Here is a 14818-nt window from a genome sequence, read left to right on the forward strand (position 1 = left end):
GTATTATGGTAAAACTGCCTTTAGAACCACTAACTAAAACCTCCAGGTGGTTTGGAATGCTGCTGTAGCACATGCATATTTGGGAGCACAACTTGCAACCAATAGTTTATTTTTTAAATTCCCAGTTGAAATTGGCTGGGAATTAGAAAGTGAAGTTTTAGCCATGAAATGTATGTCGACTCTTGCACCTCTGGTCTCATTAGTCATTTGCTTCTGAAATTTATGTTTGCACAAATTACATAACTAAAGGTTTCTGGCATCAACATAAGCAAAGACTTTTTTGAAACAAAAATGATATGTCTTTATGAACACATTCGGATTTGTCCAGTTAGGATTCATGTACATGGGACTATGTTTAACCTCTCCTAAACGATTTAACTTGACAGCTAGAAACCGGTGTCTAAAAATGACCGTTTAGTCACGTTTACATGCTGCTTTTTTTGTTAAAATGAACATCTGTAAACAAAACGCTGCAAGTTACCGCATTTAGCAGCTTTTACAGGCATTTGAAACGCCTCTGAATATCCCATCCTGAACCTTTTTTTGCGTTCCAAAAAAAGCTTCTAAACTCAACTGCCTAGAAACGACCCTGTGTACATATAACAGGAGAGTTCAGGGGCAGCTGAAAAGGGGGGGGGAGAGCCCAACTGCTCCTAAAGGTCAGTTTACCAGCAGCGCAACACGAGGCCTTACTGTGGCCATACCTTGTTAATTTATTAAAACCCAGCATTTTTACTACTGGTAAATTGGTTACAGAATCCCTGCCTGAATTGCTAAGGAATGTGTTTTTGGAAAGCCTAGCAGTCAACGCTTCAGCCTTATAATACCAAGATCTTGCATTCAGCGCAAAATAAACAAAAAAAGGCAGCGAACTGAAGATTAATTCCTATTGCTGTGATACTAAGGGATCTTTTTTTTTTTAAAATAACAAACATGTCATACTTACCCACACTGCGCATCTAGTTTTGCACCGAGTGGCCTCAAACATCCATTTCTGTGGTCCCTCGGCGGCTCCTTCCCGCATTAGGTAACCCCCTTGGAAAAGCGCTCTCCCAAGGGGGTTACCTTGCGGGCGCGCTCCCTTGTCCAGCATTCGGCATCCATAGAGGCCGAATGCAGGACTCGGCCCCGCCCCCAAGTCATTGGATTTGATTGACAGCAGCAGGAGCCAATAGCTGCACTGCTATCAATCTATCCAATCAAGAGCCAGGAAACCATGGAGAGAGGGTTGGGCGGGGATGCGGACAGAAATTCGGGGCTTGGGTAAGTAAAACGGGGGGGGTGCCGGTGACTGCAAGGTGTTTTTTTTTTTTTTTTTAGGATGCATTAAGGTGAGAAAACACAAGCATTTACAAACCCTTTAAAGATATCTGTAGAATACCATTTTAAAAATCTTAATTGCTTGGCTGTATAGTTGTTTCGGAGGGGAATTTGCCTAAACTAAAGAAGCTGCGCATGTCAACCAAGCTTCTCTCATTTTCACAGCATAACTGAACAAGTGGAAGATGGAAGCTGATTGGTTGCCATGCACACCTGCGCCAGATTTGATAAATTCTCCATCATGTCTAAATCACAGGCCCTACAACAAACAACCCTACAACAAACAGGTGTGCAGCTGAAGGCAGAGGCATTCGATGTTGTAGAGCCAAAAGAACTGCTCTGAGCTCCAGGATGTTGATGGGGAGCTCGTCTTCCACCAATGACCATGTTCCCTGGGATGTGATGAACTGGAATACTTTTGATCACCCAACCAAAGCACCTCTGAATTGTCCTGTGGATGTTTGCTGAGCTCTTAGGTCCCTTTCACACTGGGGCAGTTTGCAGGCATTATTGCGCTAAAAATAGTGCCTGCAAACCGACCTAAAACTGCCTCTACTGTTTCTTCAGTGTAAAAGCCTGAGGGCTTTCACACTAAAGCGGTGCGCTGGTAGGAGAAAAAAGAAAAAAAATACTCCTGCAAACTGCATCTTTGGAGCGGTGTATTCACCGCTCCCGCCCATTGAAATCAATGGGGCAGCGTGGTTATAGCGGCGCTATGCGAGCGGTTTTAACCCCTTTTCGGCTGCCAGCTGGGGTTAAAACCGCACCGCTAGCGGTCGAATACCGCCGCAAAAACTATGGTAAAATAGCGCTGTTTTGCCGCCGATGCCCCCATCGCCCCAGTGTGAAAGGGGCCTTAGGAGAAGGTTGTCTGGAAAATCTTGTTCTTCCCAGAACTCAGGATATCCAGGTTACAGAAAAGGTCCTAGGACCTTTGTGAATGCTCTGCGTAACTGCCCTTTTGGCAAATCTTCTGCTCTCAAACGGGAAGTGATTTTCTGCCACTGCAAAGTGCAGAAAGCATTGATAAGGTGGATAAATGAGAATATGTAGATTGGCATCTTGATGTCTACAAATGCCAGGTATTACCCCTGCCTCAGGGAGGCAATTAACCTTGCAGATTGCAAGTGAAATTCTGGAAATCTGTAGGCATTTGTTGACTGACTTTACGTTTCAGAATAATTACGTTAACTCAGTTGGGCTCTGATAGCATAAACAGATTTGAATAGAATCCTTTGAACCGGTCTTGAAGAGGTACCGGTTCAACTACTCCGAGTTGGGACAGCATAGGGCATGCTGCAAATCTGACTGTCCCTTTGGCAGCTTTTGGCTGATTTGAAGGAAAAAAAATAAAAATAAAATAAAAAGGCTGTTAAAAAAAAAAAAAGAGAGAGAAAAAAAAAAAAAAGGGGGGGGGTAGAGTTTTTAACTCTAATTTCTGCCCCCATTTCATGGGCGTGGCTTAGCACATGAGGAAGTAGGACGCTTGTTCCTGGAGCTCCCGCACACGCCGCACAAACAGAGACTCTCAGCGCTTCCCAGCACAAGTATCCAGGCCTGATATGGGGAGGAGAGGTGGGGGAGACAGCCAGCGTTCCTCCGATCCGCACCCCGCAGGTGAGATCGACCGATTTTTCACACATTTGGGCCAAAGTCGGTCCGACCCCCCCCCCCGTCCAAGATGGCGCCGGCCCGGACCCCAGGCACACATGCGGCCTCACAGGGAGCTATGTCACAGCGCTCCACACCCCACATGAAGACCAGACAGCGTACTCACTCTCCCCCTGACTCAGAGACAGGCTCGGTCCGCTCTGCAGGTCACTCTCCTGAATCCCACAGATCCTATGGATGGGACATGGAAGCTTATATTAAAGCACTCCCCACCAAACATGATTTTGAGGCCTGTGTGCAACGCATGGAGCGCTCATACAAACAAGAAATGAACTTCGCAGAGACTTCACCAATAGAATTGAGGAAGTAGAACATAACATAGAAGAGAATGCATCCACCCTGCATGCGCATGAAACTATCTTGCATGAACATACCCTCCAGATCCAGCAACTGATGTATCATCAGGACGACCAGGAGAACAGGGCCAGACGAAACAACATACGCATACGCGGCCTACCCGAATCAGTTGAAACTAAGGACTTAGCTCCTGCAGTAATCGCCATGTTCAATGAGCTTCTCCAGAAAGATAAAGACGCTCCTCTGGAACTTGACCGAATCCACAGAGCCCTTGGCCCTAAGAATCCAAACCCAGAACACCCCAGAGACGTGATCTGCAGAATACACTTTTACGCAGTCAAAGACGCCATCATGCAAGCTGCACGTTCTCAAGCTGCAATACTCTTCAATGGTACTGCAGTATCCCTGCTTCCTGACATCTCAAAACTGACTCTGGACATGCGACGTGCCCTAAAACCTGACTGGAGCCCTGCAAGCGAAGCAAATCAAATACCGATGGGGTTTCCCCTTTATTCTGTTCGCATCTCATGAAGGGAAATCGGCGACCTTTCGCACACTGGGTGATCTCCCCAGGTTCCTCGGAACTTTTGAATTACCACAGATCTCCATTCCAGACTGGCCACTTCATGCGGCCACCCCTGGCTTCAAAACCACAGCAGGATGGCAGAAACGAACGAAGATGAACAAGAAATCCAAACAGGACTTCTTCACTGCGACAGATGGCTGAATCCAGTCCTATGATATCTAACTCTTTTCTATAATTCTCTCACAGGTTCCAGACCAGTGCAGACGCCCCTAATTGCAGTTCTTGTTGGGACATTTTATTATTAACCCACTTTCTTTTTCCTTATACACAGGTTTTGTGTCAGTGTTCCATGCATTTGCCTCCCGTGTAGTGTGATTGCCTGCGATGCGGGCCACACACCTCTCCATTCCTCAACCATTCCCAACCCTACCTTATCCCATCCATCCCCCCCCTCTCATCCCAACCCCCCCTCCCTCCTCCTATCCATCCCCTTTTGAATATGTTAGTATTTCAAAGCTGGATATAAAGACCCTCTGGGCTGCCTATACTCTGAGACGTTTTATGAGATAGGTCCTCTTTGGATAAGATATGTACCTGTTTAGTATTTACGTGGCAACACGGAGTTCTGAGATGTTAAGTTTATAGTTCTCATATTTTACACCCTTGATAATTGTCGCCGGCGTGTGCGGGCTCCTCAGTGCATAACCCGCTGTCCCCCCACTTAGGCCCTTCAGCGCCCACAGCGGTATTAGCTGAAATGTTGTTAACAACTCCATTAGTGAGGCTTTTTTGGCCTCGTCCTCCCCTTTTTACTTTTGTATATCTTTTCCTATTTCTACACTTAAATCCTTTTTCTTGTTTCGCCACTAGAGGTCTCTCCTCTTCCTCTTTCTTCCCCCTCTCCTATATCTTTGGGGCAGCGAGCCTCTATGATCCTTATTACTGTACACACAGTAAACTTGTTTTTACATGGCAGTACAACCCACCCTAAAGATCTCATCTCTGAATTGCAGAGGCCTTAACGTCCCAGAAAAGAGACGGCAAATATTATATCATTTTCATAAAATAAGAACCCAAATCCTTCTCCTACAGGAAACTCACTTTAGAACAGATAAATGCCCACAGATCTTCCATAAGCAATATCCTGTTTGGTTTCATAGCACCAATCCCTCTGCAAAATCTAAAGGGGTCTCCATAGCATTTCACGCTTCCTTCACGCCAGATGTCCTTGATAATCAAATAGACCCCCTAGGAAGATATATCTTTCTTAAACTGTCTTATCTGAATACCATTTATACTGTCATTAACATATACTCTCCTAACCAGAATCAACAACACTTCCTTTCCTCCGTGACCTCCCGTTTGAAAAAATTCTGCACAGTCAACATGATCCTGGGAGGAGACCTCAATGCCGCCTTGATACCTCGTCTTGATTCATCCACCGGTAAGTCCTCGATCTCCCCGACCTCCCTGACCAACATCAGAACACTCCTATCTGATTTATCCTTAGTAGACACATGGAGGATGCTACATCCTAACACTAAGGACTACACATTCTATTCTCCCGCACATAACTCTTACAGCAGACTTGACTACCTCTTCATATCCCAATCAATGTTGGATTACTCACCTTCTGCCTCTATTGGTCTCACCCTCTGGTCGGACCATGCCCCCATACATTTGAGTTTAGGGCATATCCCAACACGCAAACGGAGCTCCTCCTGGAGACTTAATGATAACTTATTATTTGATTCTGTATGCTCGCAGGACATTATACAGACCATTGGACACTTTGTCTCGGATCATGCCCAAGACACTACTAACTCATTTACTAAATGGGAAGCACTTAAATGTGTACTCAGGGGCAAACTAATACAGCACGGAGCCCGACTGAAACACGCCCGCACTGCAGATATAACACGACTTCTCTCCACTATCGCCAAATTAGAAGAATCACACAAAAAAGACCCAGCTGACTCATCTCTCCTAGAACTCTCCAATGCAAGAAGAGACCTCCTGCTTATTTTCGCAGAAAGGTCCCTAATTGCCCGAGATAAGGGACGATTCAATCACTACTCACAAGCCAACAAATGTGGCAGACACCTTGCGAATACTCTCCAACCACGCCAAGCCAGGCGACCTATAACATTAATAAACTCCCCCATTAAGGGTAAACTCATGCAGAACTCAGCAATAGCAGAGGAATTCCGCAGATATTACTCTACCCTCTATAATCTAACCCCCCAGACCCCACTCACTACATCCACCCCACAAGACTTGTCCTCCTATATTCAAGAAACAGCACTTCCATCTCTTCCCCTCTCGGATACGGAGGACCTGGAGACCTCTCTGTCCGAAGAGGAATTTCTAACCGCTATCAAAAGTCTCAAGAATGGCAAGAGCCCAGGTCCGGACGGATTTTCCCCTCGCTTTTATAAAACGTTCGCCCCACAATTATCCCCACTACTAACAAAAGCGTTTAATGCCATTGATGAAAACATTGCTCTTTCCTCATCTATACTCCAAGCTCAGATTGTTGTCATCCCTAAACCTGGAAAGGACCCTTCCATTTGCCCCAATTATAGACCGATATCCCTCCTAAATATTGACCTAAAGTTATATGCTAAGATTCTCGCAAACCGCCTTTCCCCTTTGTTACCACAAACTATACATAGAGACCAAGTGGGCTTTGTTCCTGGCCGTGAAGCCAGGGACAATACCACCAAGACTATACACCTAATCACATACGCTCACCGCCATCACATACCTGCCTGCCTTCTCTCCTGTGACGCAGAGAAGGCCTTTGATAGGGTCAGCTGGTCTTTTCTCCAAGCCACCCTCTCCCAATTAGGCCTTGGCCCGAAAATGCTGACACGTATCATGTCTCTCTACTCTGCGCCTTCGGCCACAGTACTAGTAAACGGTATTCAATCAGAAAAACTTATGATACTTTCCCCTCTCCTGTTTGCCCTAGTAATTGAACACTTAGCACAAGCCATAAGATCTAACCCCAACATACAGGGAATACAAACCCCCTCGTCCCACTGTAAACTTTCCTTATACGCCGATGATCTCCTTCTTTACGTCACACAACCCCATACCAGCATACCCTCCATATTGGCTGAGATAGACAGATTTGGTAGTCTTAGTAACTATAAACTAAATATCTCTAAAACCGAAGCCCTAAACCTTTCATTATCACACGGTACTCTCTCCTCCCTTAAATCCAACTTTTCATTTCAATGGAGACCTAACTCTATCTCTTATCTAGGCACAGCCATACCTAAGCAAACCTCTGACATATACCCCCTAAATTTCACCCCTTTACTCCAAAAACTTAGAAAGTTGACAGAAGAGCGGATGGATCTACCTTTATCCTGGATAGGACGTATCAACACATTAAAGATGGATATACTTCCCAAGCTGTTATACCTATTTCAAGCCCTACCCATAGTCCTCCCCTCTTCGTATCTCCAAACCCTCCGCTCTCTGGCAATCAAATTTGTCTGGAAGAGCAGCCACCCAAGATTGAAACACAAATTCTTATGCTCTCCTATCACGAAGGGAGGTTTAGGCCTACCCGACTTTGAAACATACCATACGTCAGCAATCTTATCTCGTATCCTTGAGTGGTTCCCCCGTCCTATGACCAAAGCTGCCACGACTGTAGAACAAGATCTATCCATATATGACCTACGAGCGCTTCTTTGGGGCCATGACAAGACATACAAATCCTTATCAACATTGTCCCCCCTCACCAGAGATGCCCTGGCAATTTGGTACCGCAAAAGAGACACCCACTTATTATCCTCGGAACCTAGCCCCCTCACCCCCTTGTTCGACAATCCAAATCTCCCAGAAGGACACTCAACCCACTCATTAGACACTTACAACAGAGACTCATGGCCCACTGCACACCAATTCGTTGATCACACCCTGGGCACATTCATAACCGCCTCAACAGACGTTACCTCCAAGACGACATGGCTCACTCGTAGACACCTAAATTCCTATTGCAAGACACTGCACGACTCTAGACAAACTCATAGACCCTTGACCGGGTTCGAACAACTATGCACCCTTTCTGAAACTCCACGCCACACCTTATCACTGATATATAAATCAATTATACACCATACCCATGAAGCCCTACCTAGCTATGCCTCTAAATGGTCAGTGGAGGTCGGGAAAGATATAACCGAGGCGGAATGGGGGAAAGCCTTCCTCTTCACAAACAAAACCTCCATATCATGCTATACACAAGAGAAAAACTATAAATTGTTGTCGAGGTGGTACCGGGTCCCAACCACTCTCAGGATCATGTTCCCATCTAACACAGACAGATGCTGGAGATGCAACACAATGGAAGGTACTTATATACATATCTGGTGGGAGTGTGATGTTCTTCTCCAATTCTGGACCCAAATTTTTCAGATTTACTCAGACATTTATGACAAACCACTACTACCATCGCCCTCTATTGCCCTCTTATCCATTCTTCCAGGGACAATCAAATCGCAAAAAAACGGCCTTTTGAAATTCTTTGTTAGTGCGGGTAGACAACTTATACCTAGACATTGGAAAACCACTACGCCCCCCCACCCTAATTGAGTGGGTTGGGGAGGTAAACAATTACATGCTAATGGAGGAAATGCAGGCCAAAGCTCTAGATAAATATGCTAAGTTCTCTTGTCTGGAGTATCTGGAGGAATTACTCTACCTCAGACAAACTCAAACAAAGGCTCTCGGCTAAGAACTCCACTTAGGAGTTGTAAAAGCCAAATACATCATAACTTTCCCTTAAAATGAAGACCTCATATTTGGACCGAGGCTCGCTGTCCCACTACCCCTCCCCCCCTTCTCCCCTTCTACTATTCTTCTATTCTATACCTATTTCACTTTCATCTATTCTGTCTCTCCTTTTCGTTCTTTTCTGAGTCTCCAATATATCTTTCTTGATGCAATATAATTATAGGATCTTCTATGTAAATAGAGATCTAAAAACCTGTTCCTAACCACACTTTTGAAAACCTATATATACGTTGGTTATCCCAGACTCCCTGTGTCCAGGGGTGCAGCAGGCTCCCAAAGGGGCACCCCCACACAGGGCAGTTAATGCATATATATCAATATACACCTGTTATACGGTTTTATCGTAACAATATATTTATAATAACCCTTGCACTTATATAAGATTGCACTATTTCAACATTTAAAAGAAATATTTGTTTATTAGGAGACTATATGTCAGGTAACTGGCACTGTTTACACTCCTCTTTTTTTTAATTTTATTTCTTTACTTTTATTATTCTCCTGTTTTTATATGTTTATATGCTTGTGAAAACCTCAATAAAAACTTATTGAACCATAATTTCTGCCCCCATTTTGAAATCACAGCTTGAACCCACATCTGGTACCCAGAGGGAAATGGTAACAGACGTTTCCAACTCCTAGGAGTAAGGGTGCCCCTTCATTGGGAAGAGGGCTTTGTGGAAGACTTGCTGGGCTTTGAGGCTCAAGTCTTGCGTCTAAAGGAAGGTCTGAACTTGGGTTAAAAGAGAAGTATGGGTCTTTTTTTTGCCCAATCATACTTACTTGGGTGGATGCAGCATTAGACCGATGCTGCATCTGTCCCCTGCCACCTCTTCACCGAGCCACTGAACATTGCCAATGGTTCGTTTCTTACACCTCCCGGAGCGGAGAGCTGCTGCCTGTCAATCAGCAGCTCTCCTCTCTGCTCCTCCACTATCAATGGAATGCTAAGCTGTGGAGGGGCGGGGAGCAGCTCGCTGAGAGGCTGAAACTGCCATCAGTCCAGGCAGCTGGTGGATCCAGACTGCCCAAGTCGGGATGACGCGCTGCCCCGACTGATCCTGGTAACGTCAGCGGAGCGCGGACTCCAGACCGCTCTCCGTTGAAAATGGGTCACAGGAGTGCAAAATGAATTGCACTTCTGTGAATCATAGAAGCCCAGCATAAAAAGCTCAGGCTGGACTTCCTTTAAAGTTAAAACCTGAGTATAGTAGTTAGGTGCTCTCTGAAAAAGGCATACACCTGAGGTGCTTTTTACAGGCTTCAGCTGTCCAGAATTTTAGCCACAAGATTTTGTGCATGTGAATGGAAATTAGAGCCATTCTGGAAATTGGTCTCATGACGTGTTCTAGGGCATCCACACAAGAGCAGAGCGAAAGGTAGTTGTATTTGTTCTGTTACGGCGCGCTCCTGAACACGGTCCTTGTTAATTTCCCCAGTCCAGTTAAGTGCAGTTTGACATACAGAAATACATTGCAGTGAGTGCTGGTTGCAAGGCTGGACCTGCAAAATTAAAGACAGCCTTTAAGAGCATCTCAAAATTTTCTATCTGCAGAATCTTTGAAAAGGAGGTACATCTTCTGGAAGGCTCAATCACTTTGTGCCCGAAATAAAGCTAGAATTGGATGCCGTGTTAGAGACAGCTACTGCTCCGGTGCATCACCTCTGAGATCGTGTGCTATGTGGGCCTTCGTCAGAGCAAATGTTTGCCTGTGGTTTTGCAAAGGCTCCCTTTCGCCTCTTCTCTGCCATAGCTACATATGAAGGTATTCACAAAGTAGCTTGTGGAATATAGGATTAGCATGTCAAGAAGAATGCAACAACCCCGATTTAGACTGCCCTGTAGCGAATCCTTGTGACAAATGGGCAGGAGGAAGCGCCGGAGGCAAGCACAGAAATTAGAAAAATATACACCATATTGACAAGTCAAATCACCTCAGTGTTTACCAGTAATAGTCAGCAGCATAGTGAGTTTGTCGTACCCATCTATGATGCTGCACTGTATGTAAAGTCCAGGCTTCACCAATCATGGTGATAACACTAAGTCCTCATGCACACAGGCTGTTAAAATAACGTTATGAAAACGCCAGTATCTTTGCAGTGATTTTTTAAACTTTTTTCAGCGTTTTTGCAATAGCATTTTTGAGCGTTTTTTCGCGTTAGCGTTTTTTTTTTCTCAAAAATTTTTTTTTTTTCAATGGATCAAAAACGTTAAAAAACGTTGGTGAATGACGTTTGAGCGTTTTTCAGCGTTAGAGCGTTTTTACAGCTGAAAAAAGTCTCTCAGAACCCACTGGTCCTGGGTTTTTTTTACAGCTTAAAAACGCCTATGCCACTTGCAGCTCAAAAATGCCTAGGTGGGCATGAAGCCATAGACTAACATAGACAGGCCTTTTTAAGCTGCAAAAAAAGCTCAAAAAAGCAGCTGTAAAAATGTCCGTGTGCATGAGGACTAAAAAGTAGGTCTTCAGAGACTGGGTTCCATAGGGGTGGATCACAGCAACGGACCTGTATAGCATCCTACCGCCAACTACTCAATGTCGCCAAGGTGAACACCCATGCAGATCAAATACCCAAAACATTACATGCCATCTCTACAGCATAGGGTCTGGGTATAGATCCAGAGGTTGACCTGATCCAGATGCACTGCTTTTATTTGTGGCATTAGAAGGCAGTGAGGCGTTCAATTTGAAGAATTCAAAGATAAGAAAAATGAAGGTGTTAAGCCAAGAGTGATTTCTCAGTGAAGGGAAAAGAGAGCCATCACCTTAGTGGAAACCTATAGACTCCCAAAGTAGGGTAGGGTTATAGGGGAGGCACCCAGGAGTGTCCTCAAAAGCTATTGTGTAATCACCTGAAGGCAGGTGCCTATAACATAGGGTCTATGAATACTTTGCCTGTGTCATGAATGCTTAATATATACAGATAACGGATTAATATAGTAGTACATGCATGTTTCATGGCCAGTGTTGACTTCAGAACTATTTCCCCATACAAGCCTATGAGTGCAAAGTGCAACAATGGAAATTTGGATTATTTCAGCGTCCTAATCTGCGGTCAATAGCATCCTGCATTTGCCCATTGAAGTCTTCTCCAGTGTTCATGATACAACATTTAGAACCTAGGGTATATAGAGACACACACACTGGAAGCTGAATATAGGTCTGTATGCATTTATAAAAAAAAAAAAAAAAAACACACACAAACCACCACCCACACCAATTATTTCTGTATAGTCTCCAAATCAAAAAAAGACCGGCATTTCGAACAGGGAGCAATGGTTAATTTTATACCCTATGCATTTACAGTGATGTAACAAAAGGTGCACTCTAACGAAGTCAGCAGGTACCGAAAACTTAATCCAATCTCTTAACATTTGCAATATAGTCATCTGCTGAACAATTTTGTGAACTATTTAATCAGCTATCCCAAGAGCTCTACAATATCAAAACAAAAGGTCTATTGTCAACTACAACACATATAAAAACAGGTTTATAATTTAGCACACTGCAAACCAACACTGTGTAAAGAGCAATAATAAAAAAAAATAATAAAAAAAATGATGATTTATCCAAGTTCCTAACTTGTAACCGAAAAAGAACTACAAGTCTGATTGATATTTTCTAATGGAAAGTGTACCAAGTTCTTAATTTAGAACACCATTTTATTTTCAATTACGTTTTTTTTATTATTGAATAAAGAAAAAGGCACACACTTTACAGGTTTCACAAAGACATCAAGAAAAACTCCATACACAGGCCAATTAGTTGCTTTTCTATTATTACGGGTATTAACATATTTAGCCATGCAGCATCGAATGCTAATGGTCACAAAACCAACGGACCCCTGTACAGGTGCATGGAAAAACAAAACAAAAACACCGTTCCCTAAATCCATGCATCACTCAATATTGCAAAATTTCCAAAACGCTTACCCTATCACATAGCGTATTTTTCTGTCCATTCTCTTGCTAGCCTATTGTACCTAACAATTTAAACACACAGCTTTTGGAACAAGCTACAGTACCTTAACAAAAACCATGATGAAACTATCAAATTTAGAAAGCCTAGTATCGAAAAAAAAAATTATATATCTATAGCTAAATACTAGCTGGTAAAGAACACAATGTTACATATTTAAGAAACAAAAATGGGTTTTAAAGTACGAAGCAATACTCACTTTTCCCTATCTGTTTTGTAGATCCGTGCAATCTCTGGCACTAGAGGGTCATCTGGGTTTGGGTCACACAACAGTGAACAAATTGACAAAAGAACTGAAAAGAAAAGTTGTGAGTGAATCAAAGCAGTAAAAATAAAATGTATACATTATACAACCCTGATCAAAGAGCCAATAGAGATTGGAGAACACAGACTGGGAAAAACTGAGGTCTGTTCAGAGCAACTTTAGTTCAAGCTTACTATTTAGGCTACTTTCACACTCAAGCGCTTTAGCGCTAAGAAAAGCGCCTGCAAAGCACCTCTCCTGTCACACTTGAGCGGTGCGCTTGCAGGGGGAAAAAAAAAAAAAAAAAAAAAGTCCTGCAAGCAGCATCTTTGAGGCGCTCCTAGCTAGAGAACTGACCACAGTGTGCTCTCCTGCTTCGTGTGGTCAGTTTTTAATAGGAAAGTAGAGGGACTAGCAGGGCCACCAGGGATTTTACACAAAGGAAACAATACAAAGAACAGGACACTTGCTCATACAAGTACATGGTACAGCAAACACACATCAGGAATATTAAGTGTTGGGGTAACAAACGCTTAAGTTAAATCTTGAAAATCCCCAGTCCTTTGAGGTGCCATAATTTTTCAATAGATTTCACAGGTTTGCCAGTTGAGAGCAAAGTAAGAGGACAATCCTGTCCCTTGGTTGCAACACTGCACCGTATCTATGGCAGAAGCTATGGCTGTCACCCAGAGTGGATTTCTAAACATGTCAGCCCTTGCTCATGTTCATTGCATGAGTTAATAGGGAGATTGAATGTTTACAATAGTAATGACAGTCACCACTCAAGTCCTATAAATGAACACTGCATTTCTGGTGAGTAAAGATATTTCTTGGTACTTGCAAAAAAATGTGCTTTGCACAGGTGACGATTTAAGAATAAATGCACATTTATGCAGGGGGAAAAAAAAAAAAAAAAAAAAAAAAAAAAAAAAAAGTGCATCATTTTTCCACCTAGGAGTCTGCAAAGCATTGCACCCCCGATCATTGGATAACGGTGCAGCTTCTGCAAGCTCTTCCTCCAGCTCCCCGCCTGTAATCCTGCACGGGTTTTCAGTTAGAATGCCAGAGGAAGTGTCAAAGGACTACAAGGGCACTCATGCCAATTACCACACTCCTAGTCCAATGTAAACTATAAGTCTTGTCAGCTGCGGTGGCAGAGGGGACTTGTTTATTAATTTACAGATCTCTGAAAAATAAAATTACATGGCTGTGTGGGCAGAGCTTCACACAGCACTGCCGATTTTAAATGCTACAGCGGCTGCGGAGGACAGGAACCCTCACGCTGCCACAGGGAGAGACCTCTTAGGGTGGGTGCTTAGGAACATGTTAATTGCTACACCCAAAAATACAGATGTAACATGTTCCTAAAGATGCCTAAACAAGAAAAATAAATAAAATAAGAATCTTTAAAATGATGGATTTTTAGCTTTGATGCTTTGAAGTGATTGTAAATGATTTTTTTTTTTTTCAAATAACAAAACATGTCATACTTACCTCCACTGTGCAGCTCGTTTTGCACAGAGTGGCCCCAAACATTCTCTTCTGTGGTTCCCTGGTGGCTCTCTCGGCTCTTCCCCGCATCAGATAACCCCCTAGGAGACACGCTCTCCCGAGGGGCTTACTTTGCGGGCGCGCTCCAAGTCCAGCATTTGCGTCCAGACACGAATGCAGAACTCGGCCCCACCACCCACATCTTTGGATTTTATTGACAGCAGGGGGAGCCAATGGGTGCGCTGTCATCAATTTAGCCAATAAAGAGCCGGGACCCAGTGGAGAAAGGGGCAGTGCGTTCCTGCCAAAGAGTCTCTCTCCAATATATATATATATATATATATATATATATATATATATATATATATATATATACATATACACATATACATATACACACACATATATATATATATGCACACATAGATATATATCTATATACACACACACAGTTTTATTTGTAGAAGAGATCGCTAA

General features: G+C 43.5%; 1 protein-coding gene across 2 annotated transcripts in view; it reads right to left on the bottom strand.

The window, feature by feature from the left end:
- The window catches only part of UBE2D3 (ubiquitin conjugating enzyme E2 D3), a 125975-nt gene that overhangs the window by 2839 nt on the left and 108318 nt on the right, over window positions 1–14818 (bottom strand). For both annotated transcript variants that reach the window (XM_073601675.1, XM_073601680.1), the window contains one exon: window positions 12806–12899. In XM_073601675.1, the coding sequence (XP_073457776.1) occupies window positions 12806–12899 (94 nt within the window). The remainder of the gene's footprint in view (window positions 1–12805; window positions 12900–14818) is intronic.

Source organism: Aquarana catesbeiana, linkage group LG01 (assembly GCF_042186555.1).
Source record: "Aquarana catesbeiana isolate 2022-GZ linkage group LG01, ASM4218655v1, whole genome shotgun sequence".
Classification (NCBI taxonomy): Eukaryota; Metazoa; Chordata; class Amphibia; order Anura; family Ranidae; genus Aquarana; species Aquarana catesbeiana.